We start from the raw sequence: 23,489 nt of genomic DNA, 5'->3' as shown, positions 1-23,489 counted from the left end.
GAAATTGCTGTATTTACCTTGAAAACCACAAAATGTAAACAAGGGCACCTGATCAGAGAAGATCTTTAAACTGCTCATTCACTAAATTAACACCTGGGAAGAAAAGGCAGTTGACTTGGACTTGAACACACAATGTACAAATCAATCTTTTATCTTAGGGGTAGCTTGAATAAGTTAATGATTAGTAAGCTTTATGGAGATGCACGGAGACTTTCATAAACAAAACATATTAATATATTTAATACTCAAAAGAGTAAAACAAGTAAGGCCCACCTACCGTAAGCTATAGAAGTATAATCTTAATTCACACATACTTTCACTTAGAATAACAAATATGTGTAAGACACTCTCTCTCCCACTGGGGATACTTTATGCTATACAGCATGTGAAAACTGGGGTGACTGACTTTTTAATATGTCTTTTTAAAAATATTTATTTATTTTTGGCTGCTCTGGGTCTTTGTTGCAGCACATGGGATCTTCACTGTGGCATGCAGGCTCTTTAGTTGCGGCATGTGGACCCTTAGTTGCAGCATGCGGGATCTAGTTCCCCAACCAGGGATGGAAACCGGGCCCCCTGAATTGGGAGCACGGAGTCTTACCCACTGGAGCAGCGGGGAAGTCCCTTAATATGTCTTTTAATATGCCTAATACATGACAAAATACGAGAAGATAGGGAAATAGTTTATTTAAAAATAGCTACTATTCAGTGGGAAGCAGCCACATAGCACACGATCAACTCGGTGCTTTGTGTCCACCTAGAGGGGTGGGATAGGGAGGCGCAAGAGGGAGGAGATATGGGGATATATGTATACGTATAGCTGATTCACTTTGTTATGCAGCAGAAACTAACACACCACTGTAAAGCAATTATACTCCAATAGAGATGTTAAAAAAAAAGAAAAATAGCTACTATATAATACATTGAAGAGTTTTTGAGTGAGCCATAGTTTTAGTTTTACAGACAGTCTGTGCTTCTTACCACAATGTGTTTCTGAAAACTATATTACAAAAGCAATGCATTTCTCATAGGAAATTCCACTGGAGTAATATAACTGGGATTACTTTCCTAGGGAATACAAAGATAAAAATGGATATAGCATAGGTAGAAATACTCTAACCCTCCATATATTTAGAAGAACGAACATCTTGTAAAAGTGATTAAAATGTGCTTTGTTATACTTTCATAAGGATCATTCTTTTCCCCAAAATTACTACTGTATCATGTAAATATCTGAAGACCTCACCAAGGACCCTCCCATGTATGAGGACCCAGAGAGGCAAAGAGTCCTGAATGGATAAAGTCTTTCTCCATCTTCCCACACAGCTAGACTTAGAAGTTAAAAGAAGTCACAGAAGTGTCGAGTGGGGAGACTTCATTATTTTTCAGTGAAGTCAAGAGATTATTTTTGGGTCAAGTAAACTTCTAACCACCTCAGGGCTATTTTTCCTCTCCGGACTATCCTACCTTGAGTTAGCTAAATTCACCCCTCCTGCCTCAGCCTTTTCCAGAATGCTATATAAATGGAGTCATACGTTATGCAGCCCTTGGAGACTGGCTTCTCTCACCTAGTATCACGTTTTTGAGATTCATCGGTGTTGTTGGGTGTATCCATGGTTCACTCCTTTTTACTGCAGAGTGGTATTCCACTGCATGTATTGTTTATCCATTCACCAATTGAAAGATATTTTTTAACTGTTTCCAGTTTTTGCTGTAAACATTGAGGAACAGATCTTTGTGTGAACTTAAGTTTTCATTGCTTTTGGTAAATATTTAAGAGTGAGATTTAGGGCTCATATGGTATGTGTATATTTCACTTTATAAGAAACTGCCAAACTCTTTTCCAAAATGGCTGTAGCATTTGGTCCACCACCGGCAACATATGAGAGTCCTAGTTGATCTGCATCCTTGTCAACACTTGATATTGTCAGCATTTTTATTTCAGCCATTTTTGTAGAGGTACTTCATTGTGGCTCTTGATATTGCTGTTTTTAGGGCGGCACCTTAAATGTTGGTGTTCCCAGGGATTCCATCTAGGGTACTCTTTTCTTCTCACTCTCACAGTTTTAAATTCTATCTACATGCTATTAAATTTCAAGTCTGAATTTTCCATCTGGATTTCTCTCCTGAGCCTCCAAATTAACATATCAGGAAATCTCTTAGATATTCTCCTCTGGCAGAAAGGATGCCAGAACCAAGTTCATTACTGTGGTAAACTGCAAACAGCCATAAATTCTTCTCATCCCTGTATGCATGTCCTTTTGCAGGTGACTTTGCAGGTACTCCCATCAAAAGACGAAGTCAATTTCTCCACTTTTTGCCTCTGAACTTAGCCATATAACATTAGCAAATGTGACACAGAGGTTTGAATAGCACTTGAGCATTGGGGGGTTGCGCTTTCTTGCTGTTCTCACGCTCTCCCTAGGGAAGAATGTGAGCTAGCCTGCCAAATAGTGAGAGACACATGGCCCAGCCACCCCAATCAACAACCTATCCACAGGCAGACACGTGAATGAAGCCAACCCAGACATCCAGCTGCCAGCTGACCCCAGATACATGAGCAAAAGCTCATCAGAGGTCAGCCAAGCCAGCTCAGAAGAAAAGAATCTACAAGCAAACCCGCAGATTCATCAGTTAAGTAAATGAATGCTCAGAAAGCCACTCAGTTTGGGGGGTTTTGTTACATAATAATACAGAACTAACATAATTATCCTCCCCTATCAAGTAGTTTGTTTTATATTCCATATCTCAATAAGTGCTACTAATACCTACCACATTGCCCAAATCTGACACCTGGGGGAATTCTAGGATGCGTCCTCTCCCTCACCTCGACCTTCCACCACACTCCTACATACAAGGAGTCATCAATTCCTAATATAGTTAAATTTCTAGCTACTTAGTCCCTTATCATATTCTGAACTTTTTTAACAGTCTCTTAGTTGACATCCCATCCTACATTTTCCGTCTCTCCATATAAGAAAATCATCTTTCAAAATTTCGATTCTGATCATGTCATAGCCCAGCTTAAAAGTCTTTAATTGTGCTCCACTATCTTTGACATAAAAATTAACTGCCTCAGCATACAAGACCATTGGGCATCTGGACTCTCCTCCAAGCTCACCTCCGCCACTCTTCCGCATTCTCCTCAGCTTTTAACATTCCTAAAAGCCACAACCACAAATGGGTCATGCTACTCCACACCCCTGTGCCTATTTCTCCCCAACCCTCTCCTTTCCACCGGATTAACAACTGCCCATTCTTCCATAGCTCCAGCTCACCTCCATGCTTCTTCTAAACTCCCAAGGCAATTATAATCCTCTTCTCTTACTTCCACAGCCCTTTGGGACTTAAGACAGTATAATTAGCGGTTAAGTGTCTGGATTTCAACCAATCCTTTGCTTCTTACTAGTTATATGACCTTGGTCAAGTTACTTAACTTCATTGTATTGTACCTCAATTTCCTCAATAGAATGGGATGTGGCAGAGAATGTTACCCTTCCCTCCACCCTCCAGTATCCATTCTCTTCTTCCTTTAGATGACAGAACTCCTGAATTCTAGGTAGGCACATGGCCAGCCCACTAACCATCACATTTCTCAGCCTCCTTGCAGCAGATGTAACTATGTGTATGAGTTTCCCGTGGCTGCCGTAACAAATCACCAAACTTGGTGGCTTGAAACAACAGACATTTATTCTCCTGTAGTTCTCAAAGACCGAAGTCCAAAGTCAAGGTGCCGGCAGGGCCGTGTTCCCTCCGAAGGCTCTAGGAGAGAATCCTCTCTTGCCTCTTCCAGCTTCTGGTGGCTCCTGGTGTTCCTTGGCTTGTGGCCACATAACTCCATTCTCTGTCTCTGTCTTCACAAGGCCTCTCCTCTATGTGTGTGTCTCCCCCTCTTTTGTCTCTTATAATGTCATTTGTCATTGGATCTGGGGCCCACCTGGGTAATCAAGGGTGATCTCATTTCAAGATCCTTAACTTAATTACATTTGCAAAGTCTCTTTTTCCTATGAAAGTAACATTCACAGCGTCTAGGTGTTAGGACATGGACTTACCTTTCGGCAGACAGCCATTCAACCCAATATACTATGTGACTATGACGTATGAGTAGGAGTAATATACGCAATTCCAGAAGTCCTCCTTAAAGAAGAAGCTACTTGCCCTGGATTCCTCTTGCTCCCTTTCTACTTACTGAGAAGTAGTAACTATTGAAGCAACTTTGGAAACCACATGTTGAAGAGAGTAGAGTGGCAAGATGGTTCTGGATTACTCATCTAGGCGCTATTAAGTGAAATAAACTTCTATCTTATATAAGCCATTGGTTTTTGCTGTTGTTGTTTTATTTCTGTTACAGCGCCTTATCTAGTACATGCAGCTAATAATAATATCTTAATAAAAATACATACCACTGGGCTTCCCTGGTGGCGCAGTGGTTGAGAGTCCACCTGCCGATGCAGGGGACACGGGTTTGTGACCCAGTCCGGGAAGATCCCACATGCCGCGGAGCGGCTGGGCCCATGAGCCATGGCCGCCGAGCCTGTGCGTCCGGAGCCTGTGCTCCACAACGGGAGAGGCCACGACAGTGAGAGGCCCGCGTACCACAAAAAAATAAAAAAATAAAAATACGTACCACTTAGGGTTGCTTAAGGATTAAATGGATTAATAGAATGTAAAGCATTGCAGACATCACCTGACATATAGTAAGGACTAAATAAATGTCAGTGATTAGCCTCAGTGGTAACAGAGTAGCCCTGGTCACATTTAGTTATCATTGCTTTACTTGTCTATCTCCTGCAGAAGACCAAATTTATTGGGGTAATGGCTTGGCACTTTCATCTCAGTATTGTACTTGAAAAACTACCAAACATTCTGTTACTGTTTAAAAGGGAAATGCAATTTAACTCTGCGTACCAATCATTACCCTAGGAGCTACTTTCATGAAAAGGTGAATACTAGGCCTGAAAAGCCTAGATGTCCCTTCCCTGCAGGCACCAATCTTTCAAGTTACAGGTCAATTGCCATCTTAATTAAGAAGCTTTTCTCATCTCTCAAAACAGGAAATTAAAACCTCCATCCTCCCACCATACCTTTACCACAACTTTTTATTTAGCCCTTATCATTGTCTACCTTGGGTTGCAATTATTTATAAACATATCTTACCTCCCTCAGTAGATTATAAATTCCTTGAGAGCAGCATTCGTTTATGATTCATTTGAACCTTAGTAACTAGTTCACACACTGCACTGCACAGAGTGGATAACCAATAAATCTCTACTAAATTTATCAAGATCTTACAGTGTGAAAACGCCAGCTTCAAATAAGCCCGCCTCGCCACCTACCAACTGTGAGACGTTGAGCATGTTAACTTTACTTCTCCACAGTGTGGTTTCCAAATTTGTAAAATGGCGTTATTAAGAATTAAGTAAGGTAACATGGATAAAGGCCATCAAAAGCACTCAAAGTTAAGAATTCCAATACTTAGGACTTTCTATTCTTAGAAAGAGCCATCTTGGTTATGAAGTTAAAGTGTTCACAGACAAAAGGCATTTATTCAGTACTTGCAAAAAATTTAGACACATATTTAATTTCATACGCAACATTAGAAGGGAGATTTTAACACACGAGCCCCCAGCTCAGGAAAATCGGCCCGTGGATACACGATCAGTAAGCAAGGGAGTTGTTCTAACACCACTAAACCACGTACATCACAAGTGTTAATTTTCTGCCCATTACTTTTCACTCTTCAAGGAGAACATTAAACTTCACAAGTCAAAGCCACAAATCAATCAAAGTTCATACAGCACATATATATTTTAGATATTCAATTAATTGTATGAGGGCAGCCCTAAACAGCAGGTGATTAGATTTCCAAAGTAGTCTTATTTGACCATTCAAAACCACAGCAACTCCCCTCCAATAGAGACTAAGGTATTTTAAAGTACGAGCCCTTTTACAACCCTGACTAGCTTCAACAGAAGAAGCAAAGAAGCAAAGCAATCTGTTTTCATTTCATCCTTTGGGCCTTCTCTGAAACCTCACTGAAAAGAATAAACTTATTACCCCATTTCCACTGCCGCTTAAGAGTTTAATAATAAGCTGTGGAAGGTTCTTAATATGATTACCATAAATACATAGAATCAACACAGCAATAACATTGAACTGGAGAGTTTTAAAGACATTTGTTAATAAATTTTGTAATTTCTGTCTTGGAAATCCACTGCAATTTTCTAAACTTCTCTGAGTAGCAGCAAACCACAAAACACTACAACCTAAAAGAACTTCACTTAACGCATGTAGAAGTTTTCCTCTTCTGCTATTCACACTACAGATTTATATGCTAGAATGCACATTTAACACCAATAAGCTGAAATTTAGAGGCCTAGAATACAAAACTGTAATACTATAACAGGTCTATACATTGCCTTCTCATAAATGAAGTAATCAGCTAACAACTATGTTACATGCTGGTAGTATTAAGACCTCCAAAAAAAGCATGTGACAAAAAAACTGAAATTATATTGCCTTTAAGAATTATAATTTTTTTCTAGAAAAACATTTATTTATTAATTCAACAAAAATTAAGTCAGCCCCAGTGATATTGAAAACACTGTTCTTGATCTTGGGAATTCAACAGAACACAGTCTTGCCCTCAAACACTTGGCAGTCTAATTGCAGGTCTTTCAACTAAAGAAACGAGTGCAAATTCTGAGCACGCACAGTACTGTGACCGCGTCCTCGGGCCCAAGTTCGCTGACACCACAGTGGATCCCAGCCTGTGGGCAGGTTCCAAGCCCAAGCTCCCGCATCTCTCCTCTTGTCCTCATGAGGGCTTCCCTGACACTTGAAGAACTTGCTCAGCTGCAAGCAGCAGCAGTCCAGATGTCTGTGTGGGAGGGGGTGACAACTCAACCCACAGAGGATGGAAGCTGGTCCCAGCCTTTCCGCCCTTGGGTAGGAGATTCTGAAGCACGTTCCTCGTAGTTTCTCCCAGGGCCCTGCAGGACTGAGTTCCAGCTGCCACAGTGGCGGGTCTTATTCACACTTTACTGACTTTCATTCCATGAGGCTGACTCTCCTTCACTCCCTCACTCACGCTTCCCAGGACCACCTCCCAAAGTAATACGCTCCATCCACATCTTCCAGGGTCGAATGTGTAGATGCTCCAACTAACACAGTCCTAATCTATTTCTCTTCAGATATATCCAATCACACTAGAAGAACACATGAAAGGAGAGTATCACATATATCCCTTTTTTTTTTTTTTTTTGCGGTACACGGGCCTCTCACTGCTGCAGCCTCTCCCGTTGCAGAGCACAGGCTCCCGATGTGCAGGCTCAGCGGCCATGGCTCACGAGCCCAGCCGCTCCACGGCATGTGGGATCCTCCCAGACCGGGGCACGAACCCGCGTCCCCTGCATCGGCAGGCGGACTCTCAACCACTACGCCACCAGGAAAGCCCACATATATCCCTTTTATCCACTTAAATTTCAAGATGTCATGAGGCTGGGCATTTGAATAAATAACGTGGATGAGAGTTAAGATCGAAAAAGAGAGAGAGAAAGAGGAAGCTTGGCAGGTTAGAACAATGACCAATGCTAAAAAAGATGAAAGTAGCCAATTCTCCGCTTGGTTCCAAAATACCAATTATGCAGCACACGAGGAGGGAAACAAGGGTCCAGAGATGCGAATGAAAAAGCCTCAGGAGTTTGGGTTGACTAACAGCTGCAGGTGAGTTAGGGAGTCCTACTCAGGACTCCTGAGCTGCAAGTGTGGCATCCAAAAAAGAGGGAGAGTCTCATCAGACTGCACCCAAATGTACCATGTTCAGTTCTTTCTACACCGCTAAGAATTAATTTGACAAACAGGAGCCCAACCAGAAACCAAACACAGCAGTGCGATGAAGACTAGAGAAATCACTGAAGAATCTGTAGCTGGCAACAGGTGAAAGAATTTTTTTTAATTAAGACCGTAGAAGAAAAGACCTACAGGAATATAATCGTTCTAAATAAATACTTAAAGCTCCACTGTGTGGAAGAGGGATTAGATGGAATCTGTGTGGCTTTACTGGACCAACAGGTAGAATTTACCGGAGGGCATTATTCAATAGACAGTATGGTATAGTGGTTCAAAACAAACAGTTCTGGAGTCAGACAAACTCGTTTTGACTCCCGACTCTACCACTAATAAGCTCAGCGACCTTAAAACGGTTGTATAGTTTCTTTATACTGAACTGTCCAACTGCAAAATTGGGATAGCCACAATTTCTCCTTTATAGGGTTATTGTGATGACTAAACATTAATGCACAGGAAGCCCTGAGCCCAGTGTAGCGTGTATTAAATGCTCGATAAATGGTAGTAACTTCAAACCTGAAACAGTTTCAGTCTTCATCCCAAAAAATTTACACTAACATCAAATCTGAAGAAATACAATAAAGCAATTGTTAAGCTGGTAGAGGAAGTATTTATAATTGGCTCATACCAGAGGACTACTGTGCTAGACAAGACTGACATGTTCAACTACATAAAAAGTCGAAGCTACTACCTAGCTGGATGGCTTTTTCACAGATGCTTTTAAGTGTATAACCTCCATGAGTAGAGCCAAAAGGTAAGAGTGCCAGCCTTCAAGACAGCTTCCCGGAATTATATGCAGAGAAGGAACTGAGTTAAAGAAATGGTCTTGTCACTGTTCTCCCAAGTCCCTGAAACTCACTACCTGCTTTCGTGTGGCACCGCACAGCAGAGAAAGTCTCTGTTTTAGCTCCTGAAGCATTCTAACTTATTGCCTCAGAATGATTTTTTGCTTTCCAGAAGCAGCCACTTGGTAGGGTTAGCGGATTAGGAAAAAGTCACGTGTCAAATGACCACAGAGTCTCAGAGTTGGAAATTTCAAGACCAAATGGCCCAAGGCTGTGAACTATCTAATCAACCAAGAAAAGGAGCTGTCTCTGCTTTCCTCAGCCCTCCTGGGGAGTGGCCCCTGGGGTTCTGCATTACTTCTGTGTTTTATCACCCTGATGGTAATAAAAGGACACACAGATCTCCCTTGTTTTGATTTAGATCAGTTTCTCCTCCTAATAGAAACTGCACACGTATTAATACACACAAACTTTTGGAAAAGTCTACACCAGGGTTTTCTAGAGAACAGGGGGAGATGTACGTGCATAAAAGAACTAGGAGAAAAAAAAGAAAAATGAAAAGAATATAAAGTCAACAAAAATGACTGCTATAATTTAGTGTGGGGAAGAGGGTTAAATTGTATATCAAAAAACAGGACCACTGATGAATCGTGTTGATAATATGTGCCCCTGTACAAGGCAAGGAGAAGGGCAGTTAACCTCAGTGCCATTCCTTCTCAAAACCTAAGCCCCACTCTAATCATGACAAAAACATCAGCCAGACCGAAACCAAGGGACATTCTACAAAATACCCGGCCAGTACCCTTCAAAAGTATCAAGGTCATAGAAAAAATACAAGGAAAGACTAAGCAAGTGTCACAGGCCAGAGGAGACTAAGGAGCCATGATGACTAACGGCACGTGGGATCCTGGATGGGATGATGGGGAAAGGACAATGGAAAACTGGTGACATGCGAAGGAAGCCTGGAATTTAGTCAATAGGAATGTACAAATGGTAATTTCTTGGTTTTGACAAATGTACCATGGTTATGTAAGATGCTAACACAGGGGAAACTGGATGGAAGGGAAGTTTCTATACTACCTTCACGACTCCTCTTACATCTAACTGTATTCCAGGGACCTCCCTGGTGGTCCAGTGGGTAAGACTGCACACTCCCAATGCAGGGGGCCTAGGTTCGATCCCTGGTCGGGAAACTAGATCCCACATGCATGCCACAACTAAGAAGGCTGCAGGCCTCAAATAAGACCCAGCGCAGCCACAATAAATAAATAGAATAAATAAATATTTATAAATAAATAAATAAAAATGTATTCCAAAGTTTAAAGTTGATCTTTAAAAATGAGAGAATATTTGATCATGAAAATAATTTTGCACTCACTTAAGAGAAAGCCAATACGCTTCGGTTAATACTATTCCGATTGGGTGGTTTCTACTGAAAATAGCTCTCCATCCGCCAGGTTTTAAATAACCCTTGGGAAGTTGTTTGTTTGTTAAAACTTCATTTCCTCTGTTCATGAGAGGCAGTATGACACAGTCAAAGGAGCACTTCTCGTACAATTTTGTGTATTGAGGAGACATGTTAACCTCTTTCAAACTCTGGCGCCTCATTCAAAAAAGTGGGGAACTGTACTAGATTTACTTTTAATTGGCTAAAGCTCTAAGATTTTATGATTCACTTGAACAAATCATAAAGTGAGTATGAAAAATAAAAATCTTTTCAAATTAATTTCAGAACATCGTTTGGCTAAGGCAAGAGGAACTGAGGGGCAGCTGAACTATAGTTTCTGATACACTATAGTTTCTTCACATTATCTGAAAAGTAACAAGAAAGGAGGGTGGCTCTGGAAACCTAGCAGAGGAGTCTGGAAATGCAGGAGCGGTGATCTTGGAAGCCAAATCTATGAAAAAGTGATGGCTTTTACAGCCAAAGGGAACAGGAGAAATACACTCAGGAAGAGAAGAGTGAAGCTGCAAAAACACAAGGTATGAGAAAGGATACAGCATTGGGGAAAACAAGGTTTGCTTATAGCTGCCGAGCAGTGTGAAGGTCAGGGCAGAGACAAGCCCGTCTCAGGGAATCCTCCTCCAGGGCTCCGTTAGGATGGGCTTCCAAGAATCAGAGAAGAGTCGGAGCTTTAAGATAAAAGGGAACCTTGAATCTCCAACAGGAAGATACCCTCCTTCTCCAATGATGAGTGGAGTGAGACAAATGGCTTAGTCTTAAACTAGAGGTAGAAAATGAGAGCAAACTAGCAAGGACAATGACCTAAAGTATTAGATTACAGGAAAAGCCAGCCTTCCAGGGGCGGACGGAGCACCTGAGTGATTCATACTTTGAACCAGCGCCCACTGAATCATATGACACCAAGTATCTGTGTATTATTACCTACTGGGTACAGAGCTGTTACCGCAGAGTTCCCTCAGATACAGTCAAATATCTAAAAGAAAAAAGGCAGCCACAAAACCTGAAGGTTTATCTTTGACAGATTAACCTCCCCTGACTGACAGAGGAATAAGGCTACCCAAGCTCGTGGCCGTGAAGCACCCCTGGGAACCAAGCTGTTTCACACGATCCCAGGGAAAGTTTGGGTCTCCCACCCACAAGCATCTAATGCCTTTTTTTTTTTTTTTTTTTTTTTTTGGATGTCTACTATGGGCAAACCTCTGTGCCTGGGAAACACACACAAAAAATAAATAAATAAAATCCTTCCCTTGAAGAGGTTATAATGCAAGAGCAGAGTCAAATATGTTTAATGGAAATACATTATGCCTATTATAAGTTAGCTACCATTTGTATAATGACTTAAAACACTTCTACATTTATTCTCTGTAAAGATTCCAAGCCTCACAAAGCCTTGTGTGGTAAGATTATTCTTGTTTTTATACAGCCCTGGTCTCAGCAGCCAATGACAGATGTCCTCTGAGACGCTAAGTGGCTGGGTGACCTACTTAAGATGACACAGCCAGCGAAAGTGCAGTTAAAACCCGGACCCCAAGCTTTTTTCTGTTACAAATGCTGATTTGTTGTCCCAGTTCGCTTTTGAAACTTTTTATCTTTATCATCCTACAGTGCACAAAGGAGTGTCTGTGGATCTCGATTTGCTTATCATCCCTACTCTGAACTCAGTGTGTCTCTTCCACCTGAGGAACAGTGGTTTTCTACAATTTAGGAAGGTTCTCGCCCCTATCTCTTTACATGTTGCCTCATCCTCATGCGCTCCAGCCTCTCCTTCTAGAATTCGATTAGATGCTGCTGGATCTTCTCAGTCCCTCCTCCAAGCTTTTAATGACTTGTTCAAACTTTCCTCTGCACTGCATTCTGGGTAATTTCCTCAGCTCTCTTTTCTATAACACTGTCTCCTCATTTTTATATAATAGCTAGTTCACGCTCTTTAGAACCTACATCTTCCCTTTCATATTGCCCATTCTTCCATTAGGCTCCTCTAGCCTCTTCTGTCTCTGAAATCATTTCCACACACTTACTGCACAGCGTCTGGCAAGGTGTTCCGGAGCACTTCGCATCTTGTTTGCCACAACTGCTGACTCTCCTTCATGTAGTTCTACGGTGAGTCCATCCTCGGTGGGAACTGTGTATAGTTGACAACACCTCACATGCCCAGGGCTGGGGGAGTGTCCCCACTGAGCACTGTTACGGGTGCTTCTAATGGGTGGTGTATCTCCCACAGCCTTCTTTCTGCTAATTTCTCCACCTGGGGAGACATCTGGATCACTTATTCAAAGTGACCAATTTTGGGACTTCCCTCGTGGTGCAGTGGTTAAGAATCCACCTGCCAGTGCAGGGGACACGGGTTCGAGCCCTGGTCCGGGAAGATCCCACATGCTGCGGAGCAACTAAGCCCATGCGCTACAACTACTGAGCCTGCGCTCTAGAGCCCATGAGCCACAACTACTGAGCCCACACGCCACAACTACTGAAGCCCGTGCACCTAGAGCCCGTGCTCTGCAACAAGAGAGGCCACCGCAATGAGAAGCTTATGTACCGCAACGAAAAGTAGCCCCCGCTTGCTGCAACTAGAGAAAGCCCATGTGCAGCAACAAAGACCCAACACAGCCAAAAATTAATTAATTAATTTATTAATTTTTTTTTAAGTGACCAATTCCACTCAAAGGACATTTACTGTCCTCGTCACTCTCTCTGCAAGATGAAAATGCAATATTCTTGCATATTATTATAAGAACTGTGTAGAAAGTGCCTATCACAGAAAGTGAAACGTGGGAAACATGTACCAAACATTAGGCATCTCCCTTCCCCACTGCAGGGAGAGCACATCCCGAGTTGGGTCTGCGGCTCTAGCAAATCCCTTTGACTCTCTCTCTAGATCTGTATCCCTTATTAAACCTGCTTTTCATCATTGTGAGGAGGAATGCTTACACAGTATGTTCAAAATGAATGCTGTTTTTAAATTATTATTATAAGTATACACAAACTATGAAATTGATCTGCACAAGCTCTTAATTACTGGTTTTAGTTGTCTATGATTCTCTGCAAGTTCCATTAATCTTTCTCTTGTAACAGTTATAATCAGTCTCCTACTATGAACAATTTCTCAGTTGACAGTATGATGCTGTCTCTAAAATTATACCTACAAGGGAGTTCTAAGACAATTGGTAGTTATTAGATACCAGCCAAAGTGACATTTTAAAAGCTAAGCTAACACATCAGCGTCACCATCCTGGAGATTTTACAAAGATAAATTAAAGAGTTGATAATGAAACACTAACATTTATAGTACAACTCACACAGAAATATATAAACACGTATCATTCGGCCGTATTTACTGGTTTGAAAAGTGGCCTCTCACAGTTAATTACCAAGATTTCCTTTCAACACACAGACTATTGTCCAGCAAAACAAAACTTGAAACTATTCTTTCAGTATCAACCCTTCAACGTGTAAAAGAAGAAAAATGATGGGGATATTTTTGAAAGAATTTTCAGTGGACATATTTCTATTTGAAAGTTTCACGCTGAATAAAGTTCTAACATTCCTTATTTTAAGACACAAAAGTATCCCCAGTTGGATCACATAATATAAAGTAAGCATCTCTTTCTTACCTCGGAACTTCTTGGGAGGGTTGGCGAGGTCCCCCGCCTCTGGGTGCACCACACATCTGTCATCCACTAGCCTGGAAGGAAAAGCATGTTCACATGTTGATATCGTCATATTCACAAAGCGCTGACTGCACGTGGATACCGCATAAATATTTACAGAGTTTTAATACCATTCTTCACTCAGAAATGTTTGAAGAGTCATGGATTTGTAAAAGGATTTGGTTACGAGGACATGAATTAAAGCAGGGTTTATGAAATACAAAATTAAGAAACATTGTTAAGTGGTAGGAAACTGGTTAGAGAAATCATGATATAGACAAACCACGGAACACTGTAGAGCTAGTTACAATTCTATTCTTTAAAAGCACTGGTCCGCAAAACATGTATAATATGTTGTGAAAATAAGTGGGAACCAATCAATAAGGTATTGTATACATTTAAACACACACACACACACACACACACACACACACACACCCCTCTACACAGACACATATGATGAGGATTGGAACAGAGACACTAAAACATTAACAGTGGTCAGACTGCTCATAGGTTTTTGTTTTTGTTTTTGTTTTTGTTTTGCCGTACGCGGGCCTCTCACTGTTGTGGCTTCTCCCGTTGCGGAGCACAGTCTCCGGACGCGCAGGCTCAGCGGCCATGGCTCACGGGCAGAGGCGCTCCGCGGCATGTGGGATCTTCCCGGACCAGGGCACGAACTCGCGTCCCCTGCATCGGCAGGCGGACTCTCAACCACTGCGCCACCAGGGAAGCCCTGCCCATAGGTTTTATGTTCTTGTGTGTGTGCGTGTGTGTTGTTTTGTTTTGCTTTTATAAGGAATGTGTAAGCTTATGAGATCAGGCTTACAGAATGACCACACAGTGCGGTAAAGAGCACTCCTCCTGTGTTCAACCCTGGCTCGGTCACTTTCCAGCCAGGTGACTTTGAGCCTCCTTCTTTACACCTGCAAAACAAGGATAAGAGTACCCACCCCACAGCATTGTTAGGAGGATTAAATGATTTAACATCTGTAAAGTACCTAGTACAGTTTCCGGCATAGAGTAAGCCCTTATACAAGTGCTTAAAAGATAAATAAAATCAGGGACTTTCCCTGCCTTATTCCTCACCATACTGTCTGCCTCTAGAAAGGTGCCTACCACACAGTGAGTACTCAGCAAACATTACTCAAATGAATAAAGTACCTATCTAGTTACAAAAACATACCCCTATTAAAATATTCACGAGAAGCCAATTTCTAGGACAATTCCCAGAGAAGCTGAATCTCTGACCTGAGAGCCAGGAGGCGTGAATCTCCTGCTCAGAGTAATATCTGACTAGCAAAAGACTCACTAATGTTCATTTTTTCCATTGATTAAGTGATGGAAGTAACTGGGGTTTTCTCCAGAATATTGTGACAATGCATGTGAATTAGTTCCAAATTTGTGAGCTTGTTTGAAGAGAGATGCCCCAGTTGTGACTTTGTTTTTTTTAAAAAAAAAAAAACATATTAATCGGACTCACTAGTATGCATTAACTCCAGCAAAAAGTAAACCCCGATTCGTGACCAACTGTCCCCTTGAACTAGGATGATTACACAAATCAAGATGAAACTTTTAGTTCTTGGGTTACAAAAGCAGCCACTTCCTAAATCACTGGATTTTTCTATGAGATCCAATTTCCACAAAAAAAAATGCTAATTTGATCAAGCAATATGCTTCTTTCTTTGATTTTTTTAATATACTTCATTCACACTGGCTTACTAAAATGTGCTTCTACAGGAGCTGCCAAGCATGCAAGAAATTCCTTTTAATAGTCTTTAAAATTGTTTTCCTAGAAACAGGAAGTCACATTGGGTCAAGAGAAAGCAAACCCAAACCTCCACAATATCCGATCAGGCTGTAACACTGAACGTGAAAGCCTCAGAGTCCTGAGAATGTCAAAACGTAGTATTTAAATTCTAAAAAATGCTGTGAGGGAAAGGTCAGCTTTTCTAATTAGTTAGGACACGTTAAGAATTCAAAACATAATAATCAAAAAAAAAAAAAAAAACAGGGGTGCGGAGGGCAAAGCGACGAGAGATGCCCGCACAGAGGATCGGTGCCGACCGGCACTCACCAGCCCGAGAGGCTTGTCTGCTCACCCGCCGGGGCGGGCGGAGGCTGCGAGCTGAGGCTCGGTCTTTGGTGGGAGCGCAGGGAGAGGACTGGGGTTGGACGCGTGAACACAGCCTGCAGGGGGTTAGTGCACCACGGCTAGCCGGGAGGGAGTCCGGGGAAAAGTCTGGACCTGCTGAAGAGGCAAGAGACTTTTTCTTCCCTCTTTGTTTCCTGGTGCGCGAGGAGAGGGGATTAAGAGCGCTGCTTCAAGGAGCTCCAGAGACGGGCGCGAGCCGCGGCTAACAGCGCGGACCCCAGAGACGGGCATGAGACGCTAAGGCTGCTGCTGCCGCCACCAAGAAGCCTGTGTGCGAGCACAGGTCACTATCCACACCTCCCTTCCGGGGAGCCTGTGCAGGCCGCCACTGCCAGGGTCCCAGGATCCAGGGTCAACTCCTCCGGGAGAACGCATGGCGCGCCTCAGCCTGGTGCAACGTCCCACTGGCCTCTGCCGCCGCACGCTCGCCCCGCATTCGTACCCCTCCCTCGCCCCCTGCCTGAGTGAGCCAGAGACCCCGAATCAGCGTCTCCTTTAACCCCGTCCTATGTGAGCGAGGAACAGACGCCCTCCAGCGACCTACACGCAAAGGCAGAGCCAAATCCAAAGCTGAACCCCAGGAGCTGTGAGAACAAAGAAGAGAAATGGAAATCTCTCCCAGCAGCCTCAGGAGCAGCAGATTAAAGCTCCACAATCAACTTGATGTACCTGCATCTGTGGAATACATGAATAGACAACGGATCATCCCAAATTGAGGAGGTGGACTTTGAGAGCAAGATTTATGATGTTTTCCCCTTTTCCTCTTTCTGTGAGTGTGTATGTGTATGCTTCTGTGTGACATTTTGTCTGTATAGCTTTGCTTTCACCATTTGTCCTAGGGTTCTATCTGTCCGTTTTTTGGTTGATTTTTTGTTTGTTTATTTTGTTTTTACTTTTTTAAAAGATTTTTTCTTAATTATTTTTTATTTTAATAACTTTATTTTATTTTATCTTACTATATTTTATTTTCTTTTATCCTCTTTCTTTCTTTCTTTCTACTTTTTCTCCCTTTTATTCTGAGACATGTGGATGAAAGGCTCTTGGTGCTGCAGCCAGGAGTCACTGCTGTGCCTCTGAGGTGGGAGAGCCAACTTCAGACACTGGTCCACAAGAGACCTCCCAGCTCCACGTAATATCAAACGGCGAAAATCTCCCAGAGATCTCCATCTCAACACCAACACCCAGCTTCACTCAACGACCAGAAAGCTACAGTGCTGGACATCCTATGCCAAACAACTAGCAAGACAGGAACACAACCCCACCCATTAGCAGAGAGGCTGCCTAACATCATACTAAGTCCACAGACACCCAAAAACACACCACCAGACGTGGACCTGCCCACCAGAAAGACAAGATCCAGCCTCAACCACCAGAACACAGGCACAAGTCCCCTCCACCAGGAAGCCTACACAACCCACTGAACCAACTTTAGCCACTGGGGACAGACATCAAAAACAACCTGCAGCCTGCAAAAAGGAGACCCCAAACACAGTAAGATAAACAAAATGAGAAGACAGAAAAACACACAGCAGATGAAGGAGCAAGATAAAAACCCACCAGACCTAACAAATGAAGAGGAAATAGACAGTCTACCTGAAAAAGAATTCAGAATAATGATAGTAAAGATGATCCAAAATCGTGGAAACAGAATAGAGAAAATGCAAGAAACATTTAACAAAGACCTAGAAGAACTAAAGAGGAAACAAGCAACAATGAACAACACAATAAATGAAATTAAAAATACTCTAGAAGGGATCAATAGCAGAATAACTGAGGCAGAAGAACGGATAGTGACCTGGAAGATAAAATAGTGGAAATAACTACTGCAGAGCAGAATAAAGAAAAAAGAATGAAAAGAACCGAGGACAATCTCGGAGACCTCTGGGACAACATTAAACGCACCAACATTCGAATTATAGGGGTTCCAGAAGAAGAAGAGAAAAAGAAAGGGACTGAGAAGATATTTGAAGAGATTATAGTTGAAAACTTCCCTAATATGGGAAAGGAAATATTTAATCAAGTCCAGGAAGCACAGAGAGTCCCATACAGGATAAATCCAAGGAGAAACACGCCAAGACACATATTAATCAAACTGTCAAAAATTAAATACAAAGAAAACATATTAATAGCAGCAAGGGGGCTTCGCTGGTGGCGCACTGGTTGGGAGTCTGCCTGCTGATGCAGAGGACGCAGGTTCGTGCCCCAGTCCAGGAGGATCCCACATGCCGCAGAGCGGCTGGGCCCGTGAGCCGTGGCCGCTGGGCCTGTGCGTCCGGAGCCTGTGCTCTGCGGTGGGAGAGGCCACAGCAGTGAGAGGTCCGCATACCACAAATAAAAAAAAAGCACCAAGGGAAAAACAACAAATAACACACGAGGGAATCCCCATAAGGTTAACAGCTGATCTTTCAGCAGAAACTCTGCAAGCCAGAAGGGACTCGCAGGACATATTTAAAATGCTGAAGGAGAAACACCTACAACCAAGATTACTCTACCCAGCAAGGATCTCATTAACATTTGATGGAGAAATTAAAACATTTACAGACAAGCAAAAGCTGAGAGAGTTCAGCACCACCAAACCAGCTTTACAACAAATGCTAAAGGATCTTCTCTAGGCAAGGAACACAAGAGAAGGAAAAGACCTACAATAACAAACCCAAAACAATTAAAAAAATGGGAATAGGAACATACATGTCAATAATTACATTAAATGTAAATGGATTAAATGCTCCCACCAAAAGACACAGACAGGTTGAATGGATACAAAAACAAGACCCATATATATGCTATCTGCAAGAGACCCACTTCAGACCTAGAGACACATACAGACTGAAAGTGAGGGGATGGAAAAAGATATTCCATGCAAATGGAAACCAAAGACAGCTGGAGTATCAATTCTCATATCAGACAAAATAGACTTAAAAATAAAGGCTATTAGAAGAGACAAAGAAGGACACTACATAATGATCAAGGAATCGATCCAAGAAGAAGATATAACAATTATAACTATTTATGCACCCAACATAGGAGCACCTCAACATAAGGCAAATACTAAGAGCCGTAAAAGGTGAAATCGACAGTAACACATTCATAGTAGGGGACTTTAACACCCCACTTTCACCAATGGACAGAACATACAAAATGAAAATAAATAAGGAAACACATGCTTTAAATGATACATTAAACAAGATGGACTTAATTGATATTTATAGGACATTCCATCCAAAAATAACAGAATACACGTTTTTCTTAAGTGCTCATGGAACATTCTCCAGGATAGATCACATCTTGGGTCACAAATCAAGCCTTGGTAAATTTAAGAGAATTGAAATTGTATCAAGTATCTTTTCTGACCACAATGCTATGAGACAAGATATCAACTACCGGAAAAGATCTGTAAAAAATACAAACACATAGAGGCTAAACAATACACTACTTAATAACGAAGTGATCACTGAAGAAATCAAAGAGGAAATCAAAACATACCTAGAAACAAATGACAATGGAGACACGACAACCCAAAACCTATGGGATGCAGCAAAAGCAGTTCTGAGAGGGAAGTTTATAGCCATACAATCCTACCTTAAGAAACAGGAAACATCTCGAATAAACAACCTAAACTTGCACCTAAAGCAATTAGAGAAAGAAGAACAAAAACGCCCAAAGTTAGCAGAAGGAAAGAAATCATAAAGATCAGATCAGAAATGAATGACAAAGAAATGAAGGAAACAATAGCAAAGATCAATAAAACTAAAAGCTGGTTCTTTGAGAAGATAAACAAAATTGATAAACCATTAGCCAGACTCATCAAGAAAAAAGGGAGAAGACTCAAATCAATAGAATTAGAAATGAAGAAGGAGAAGTAACAACTGACACTGCAGAAATACAAAAGACAATGAGAGATTACTACAAGCAACTCTATGCCAATAAAATGGACAACCAGAAAGAAATGGACAAATTCTTACAAATGCACAACATGCCAAGAATGAATCAGGAAGTAATAGAAAATATGAACACACCAATCACAAGCACTGAAATGGAAACTGTGATTAAAAATCTTCCAACAAACAAAAGCCCAGGACCAAATGGCTTCACAGGCGAATTCTATCAAACATTTAGAGAAGAGCTAACACCTATCCTTCTCAAACTCTTCCAAAATATAGCAGAGGGAGGAACACTCCCAAACTCATTCTACGAAGCCACCATCACCCTGATACCAAAACCAGACAAGGATGTCACAAAGAAAGAAAACTACAGGCCAATATCACTGATGAACATAGATGCAAAAATCCTCAACAAACCACTAGCAAACAGAATCCAACAGCACAATAAAAGGATCATACACCATGATCAAGTGGGGTTTAGTCCAGGAATGCAAGGATTCTTCAATATATGCAAATCAATCAATATGATACACCATATTAACCAATTGAAGGAGAAAAACCATATGGTCATCTAAATAGATGCACAAAAAGCTTTCAACAAAATTCAACACCCATTTATGATAAAAACCCTCCAGAAAGTAGGCACAGAGGGAACTTTCCTCAACATAATAAAGGCCATAGATGACAAACCCACAGCCAACATCGTCCTCAATGGTGAAAAACTGAAAGCATTTCCACTAAGATCAGGAACAAGACAAGTTTGCCCACTCTCACCACTCTCCTTCAACATAGTTTTGGAAGTTTTAGCCACAGCAATCAGAGAAGAAAAGGAAATAAAAGGAATCCAAATTGGAAAAGAAGAAGTAAAACTGTCACTGTTTGCAGATGACATGATACTATACATAGAGAATCCTAAAGATGCTACCAGAAAACTACTAGAGCTAATTAATGAATTTGGTAAAGTAGCAGCATACAAAATTAATGCACAGAAAATCTGGCATTCCTATACACTAATGATGAAAAATCTGAAAGTGAAATCAAGAAAACACTCCCATTTACCACTGCAACAAAAAGAATAAAATACTAGGAATAAACCTACCTAAGGAGACAAAAGACCTGTATGCAGAAAATTATAGGACACTGATGAAAGAAATTAAAGATGATACAAATAGATGGAGAGATATACCATGTTCTTGGATTGGAAGAATCAACATTGTGAAAATGACTCTACTACCCAAAGCAATCTACAGATTCAATGCAATCCCTATCAAACTACCACTGGCATTTTTCACAGAACTAGAACAAAAAATTTCACAATTTGTATGGAAACACAAATGACCCCGAATAGCCAAAGCAATCTAGAGAACGAAAAACGGAGCTGGAGGAATCAGGCTCCCTGACTTCAGACTATACTACAAAGCTACAGTGATCAAGACAATATGGTACTGGCACAAAAACAGAAATACAGATCAATGGAACAGGATAGAAAGCCCAGAGTTAAACCCATGCACATATGGTCACCTTATCTTTGATAAAGGATGCAGGAATGTACAGTGGAGAAAGGACAGCCTCTTCTATAAGTGGTGCTGGGAAAACTGGACAGCTACATGTAAAAGTATGAGATTAGAACACTCCCTAACACCATACACAAAAATAAGCTCAAAATGGAATTAAAGACCTAAATGTAAGGCCAGAAACTATCAAACTCTTAGAGGAAAACATAGGCAGAACACTCTATGACATAAATCACAGCAAGATCCTTTTTGACCCACCTCCTAGAGAAATGGAAATAAAAACAAAAATAAACAAATGGGACCTAATAAAACTTCAAAGCTTTTGCATAACAAAGGAAACCATAAATTAAACCAAAAGCCAACCCTCAGAATGGGAGAAAATATTTGGAAATGAAGGAACTGACAAAGGATTAATCTCCAAAATTTACATGCAGCTCAATAACAAAAAAACAAACAACCCAATCCAAAAATGGGCAGAAGACCTAAATAGACATTTCTCCAAAGAAGATATACAGACTGCCAACAAACACATGACAGAATGCTCAACATCATTAATCATTAGAGAAATGGAAATCAAAACTACAATGAGATATCATCTCACACCATTCCGAATGGCCATCATAAAAAAATCTACAAACAATAAATGCTGGAGAGGGTGTGGAGAAAAGGGAACACTCTTGCACTGCTGGTGGGAATGTGAATTGGTACAGCCACTATGGAGAACAGTATGGAGGTTCCTTAAAAAACTAAAAATACAACTACCATATGACCCAGCCATCCCACTACTGGGCATATACCCTGAGAAAACCATAATTCACCAAGAGTCATGTACCAAAATGTTCATTGCAGCTCTATTTACAATAGCCAGGAGATGGAAACAACCTAAGTGTCCATCATCGGATGAATGGATAAAGAAGATGTGGCACATATATACAATGGAATATTACTCAGCCATAAAAAGAAACGAAATTGAGCTATTTGTAGTGAGGTGGATGGACCTAGAGTCTGTCATACAGAGTGAAGTAAGTCAGAAAGAGAAAGACAAATACCGTATGCTAACACATATATATGGAATCTTAGGGGAAAAAATGTCATGAAGAACCTAGGGGTAAGACAGGAATAAAGACACAGACCTACTAGAGAATGGACTTGAAGATATGGGGAGGGGGAAGGATAAGCTGGGACAAAGTGAGAGAGTGGCATGGACATATATACACTACCAAACGTAAAATAGATAGCTACTGGGAAGCAGCCACATAGCACAGGGATATCAGCTCGGTGCTTTGTGACCACCTAGAGGGGTGGGATAGGGAGGGTGGGAGGTAGGGAGACGCAAGAGGGAAGAGATATGGGAACATATGTATATGTATAACTGAATAACTCTGTTATAAAGAAGAAACTAGCACACCATTGTAAAGCAATTATACTCCAATAAAGATGTAAAAAAACAAAAAAAAACACATAGTCTCATTTAGAGCGCATAAAAATTATATTAAAAGCGCCATGGGTATTTTACATATTCTTAGTGCCTGCCAATCCCACAGAAATGCAGGCTCCCCTAGAATGCCCCGAAGAGTCCTCACCTGCATGGGCTAGCCACCAAGAGCAATGGGAAAAACTAAAGCCATCAATCAGGTCACAGTGCATTTATGTAAACATTTATGCCTATTCTCAAATATCTGATAGCCCAGAGAAAAACACAGTAATTAAGTGTGCCTTCAGTTCTAAGAATCTGTCCTATCCCTTATAAACAAAGGTCTGTGAAAATTATAAAGAAAGTCATCTCATCATGCAGACTTAAAGAACTGGAGCTGAGTTTAGAGAGAAGGGGAGAAAGGGAAGGTTAGGATTAAATGGGTGAGAAAAGAAACAAGGAGTGTGAATCTGTTATAAAAACATATATGATCACTGATGCTAAACGTCAAACAGGATTTTACTGCACAACTTCTATAATATCTACAAGAGCATCTTCTTGAATACCTCCAGGGCCAGAGTATTCACCACTTACCACCTTTCTGCCAGTACTAATATTAGAAATCTGTTGTATAGGTCTTTTTCCCATCCCAGTACTTACATTTTCTTATGACCGCTTGCTTAATTGTCTGATCTTCCAATAAATTGTAACTCCGTGAAGTCAGAAACTAAATCCAACTTGTTTACCATTATATCCTTGGCATCCGCTAGAATGTGTTATATA

At 41.2% G+C, this 23,489-nt stretch overlaps 1 protein-coding gene across 3 annotated transcripts in view; it reads right to left on the bottom strand.

The window, feature by feature from the left end:
- ITPR2 (inositol 1,4,5-trisphosphate receptor type 2) overlaps positions 1-23,489 on the bottom strand; it is a 527,231-nt gene that overhangs the window by 467,405 nt on the left and 36,337 nt on the right. For all 3 annotated transcript variants that reach the window (XM_079936794.1, XM_079936796.1, XM_079936795.1), the window contains exon 2: positions 13,710-13,780. In XM_079936794.1, coding sequence (XP_079792920.1) covers positions 13,710-13,780 — 71 coding nt within the window. The remainder of the gene's footprint in view (positions 1-13,709; positions 13,781-23,489) is intronic.

This window comes from Stenella coeruleoalba (genome assembly GCF_951394435.1).
Source record: "Stenella coeruleoalba genome assembly, chromosome: 11".
Lineage (NCBI taxonomy): Eukaryota > Metazoa > Chordata > Mammalia > Artiodactyla > Delphinidae > Stenella > Stenella coeruleoalba.
This window is presented reverse-complemented; position numbering and strand designations above follow the sequence as displayed.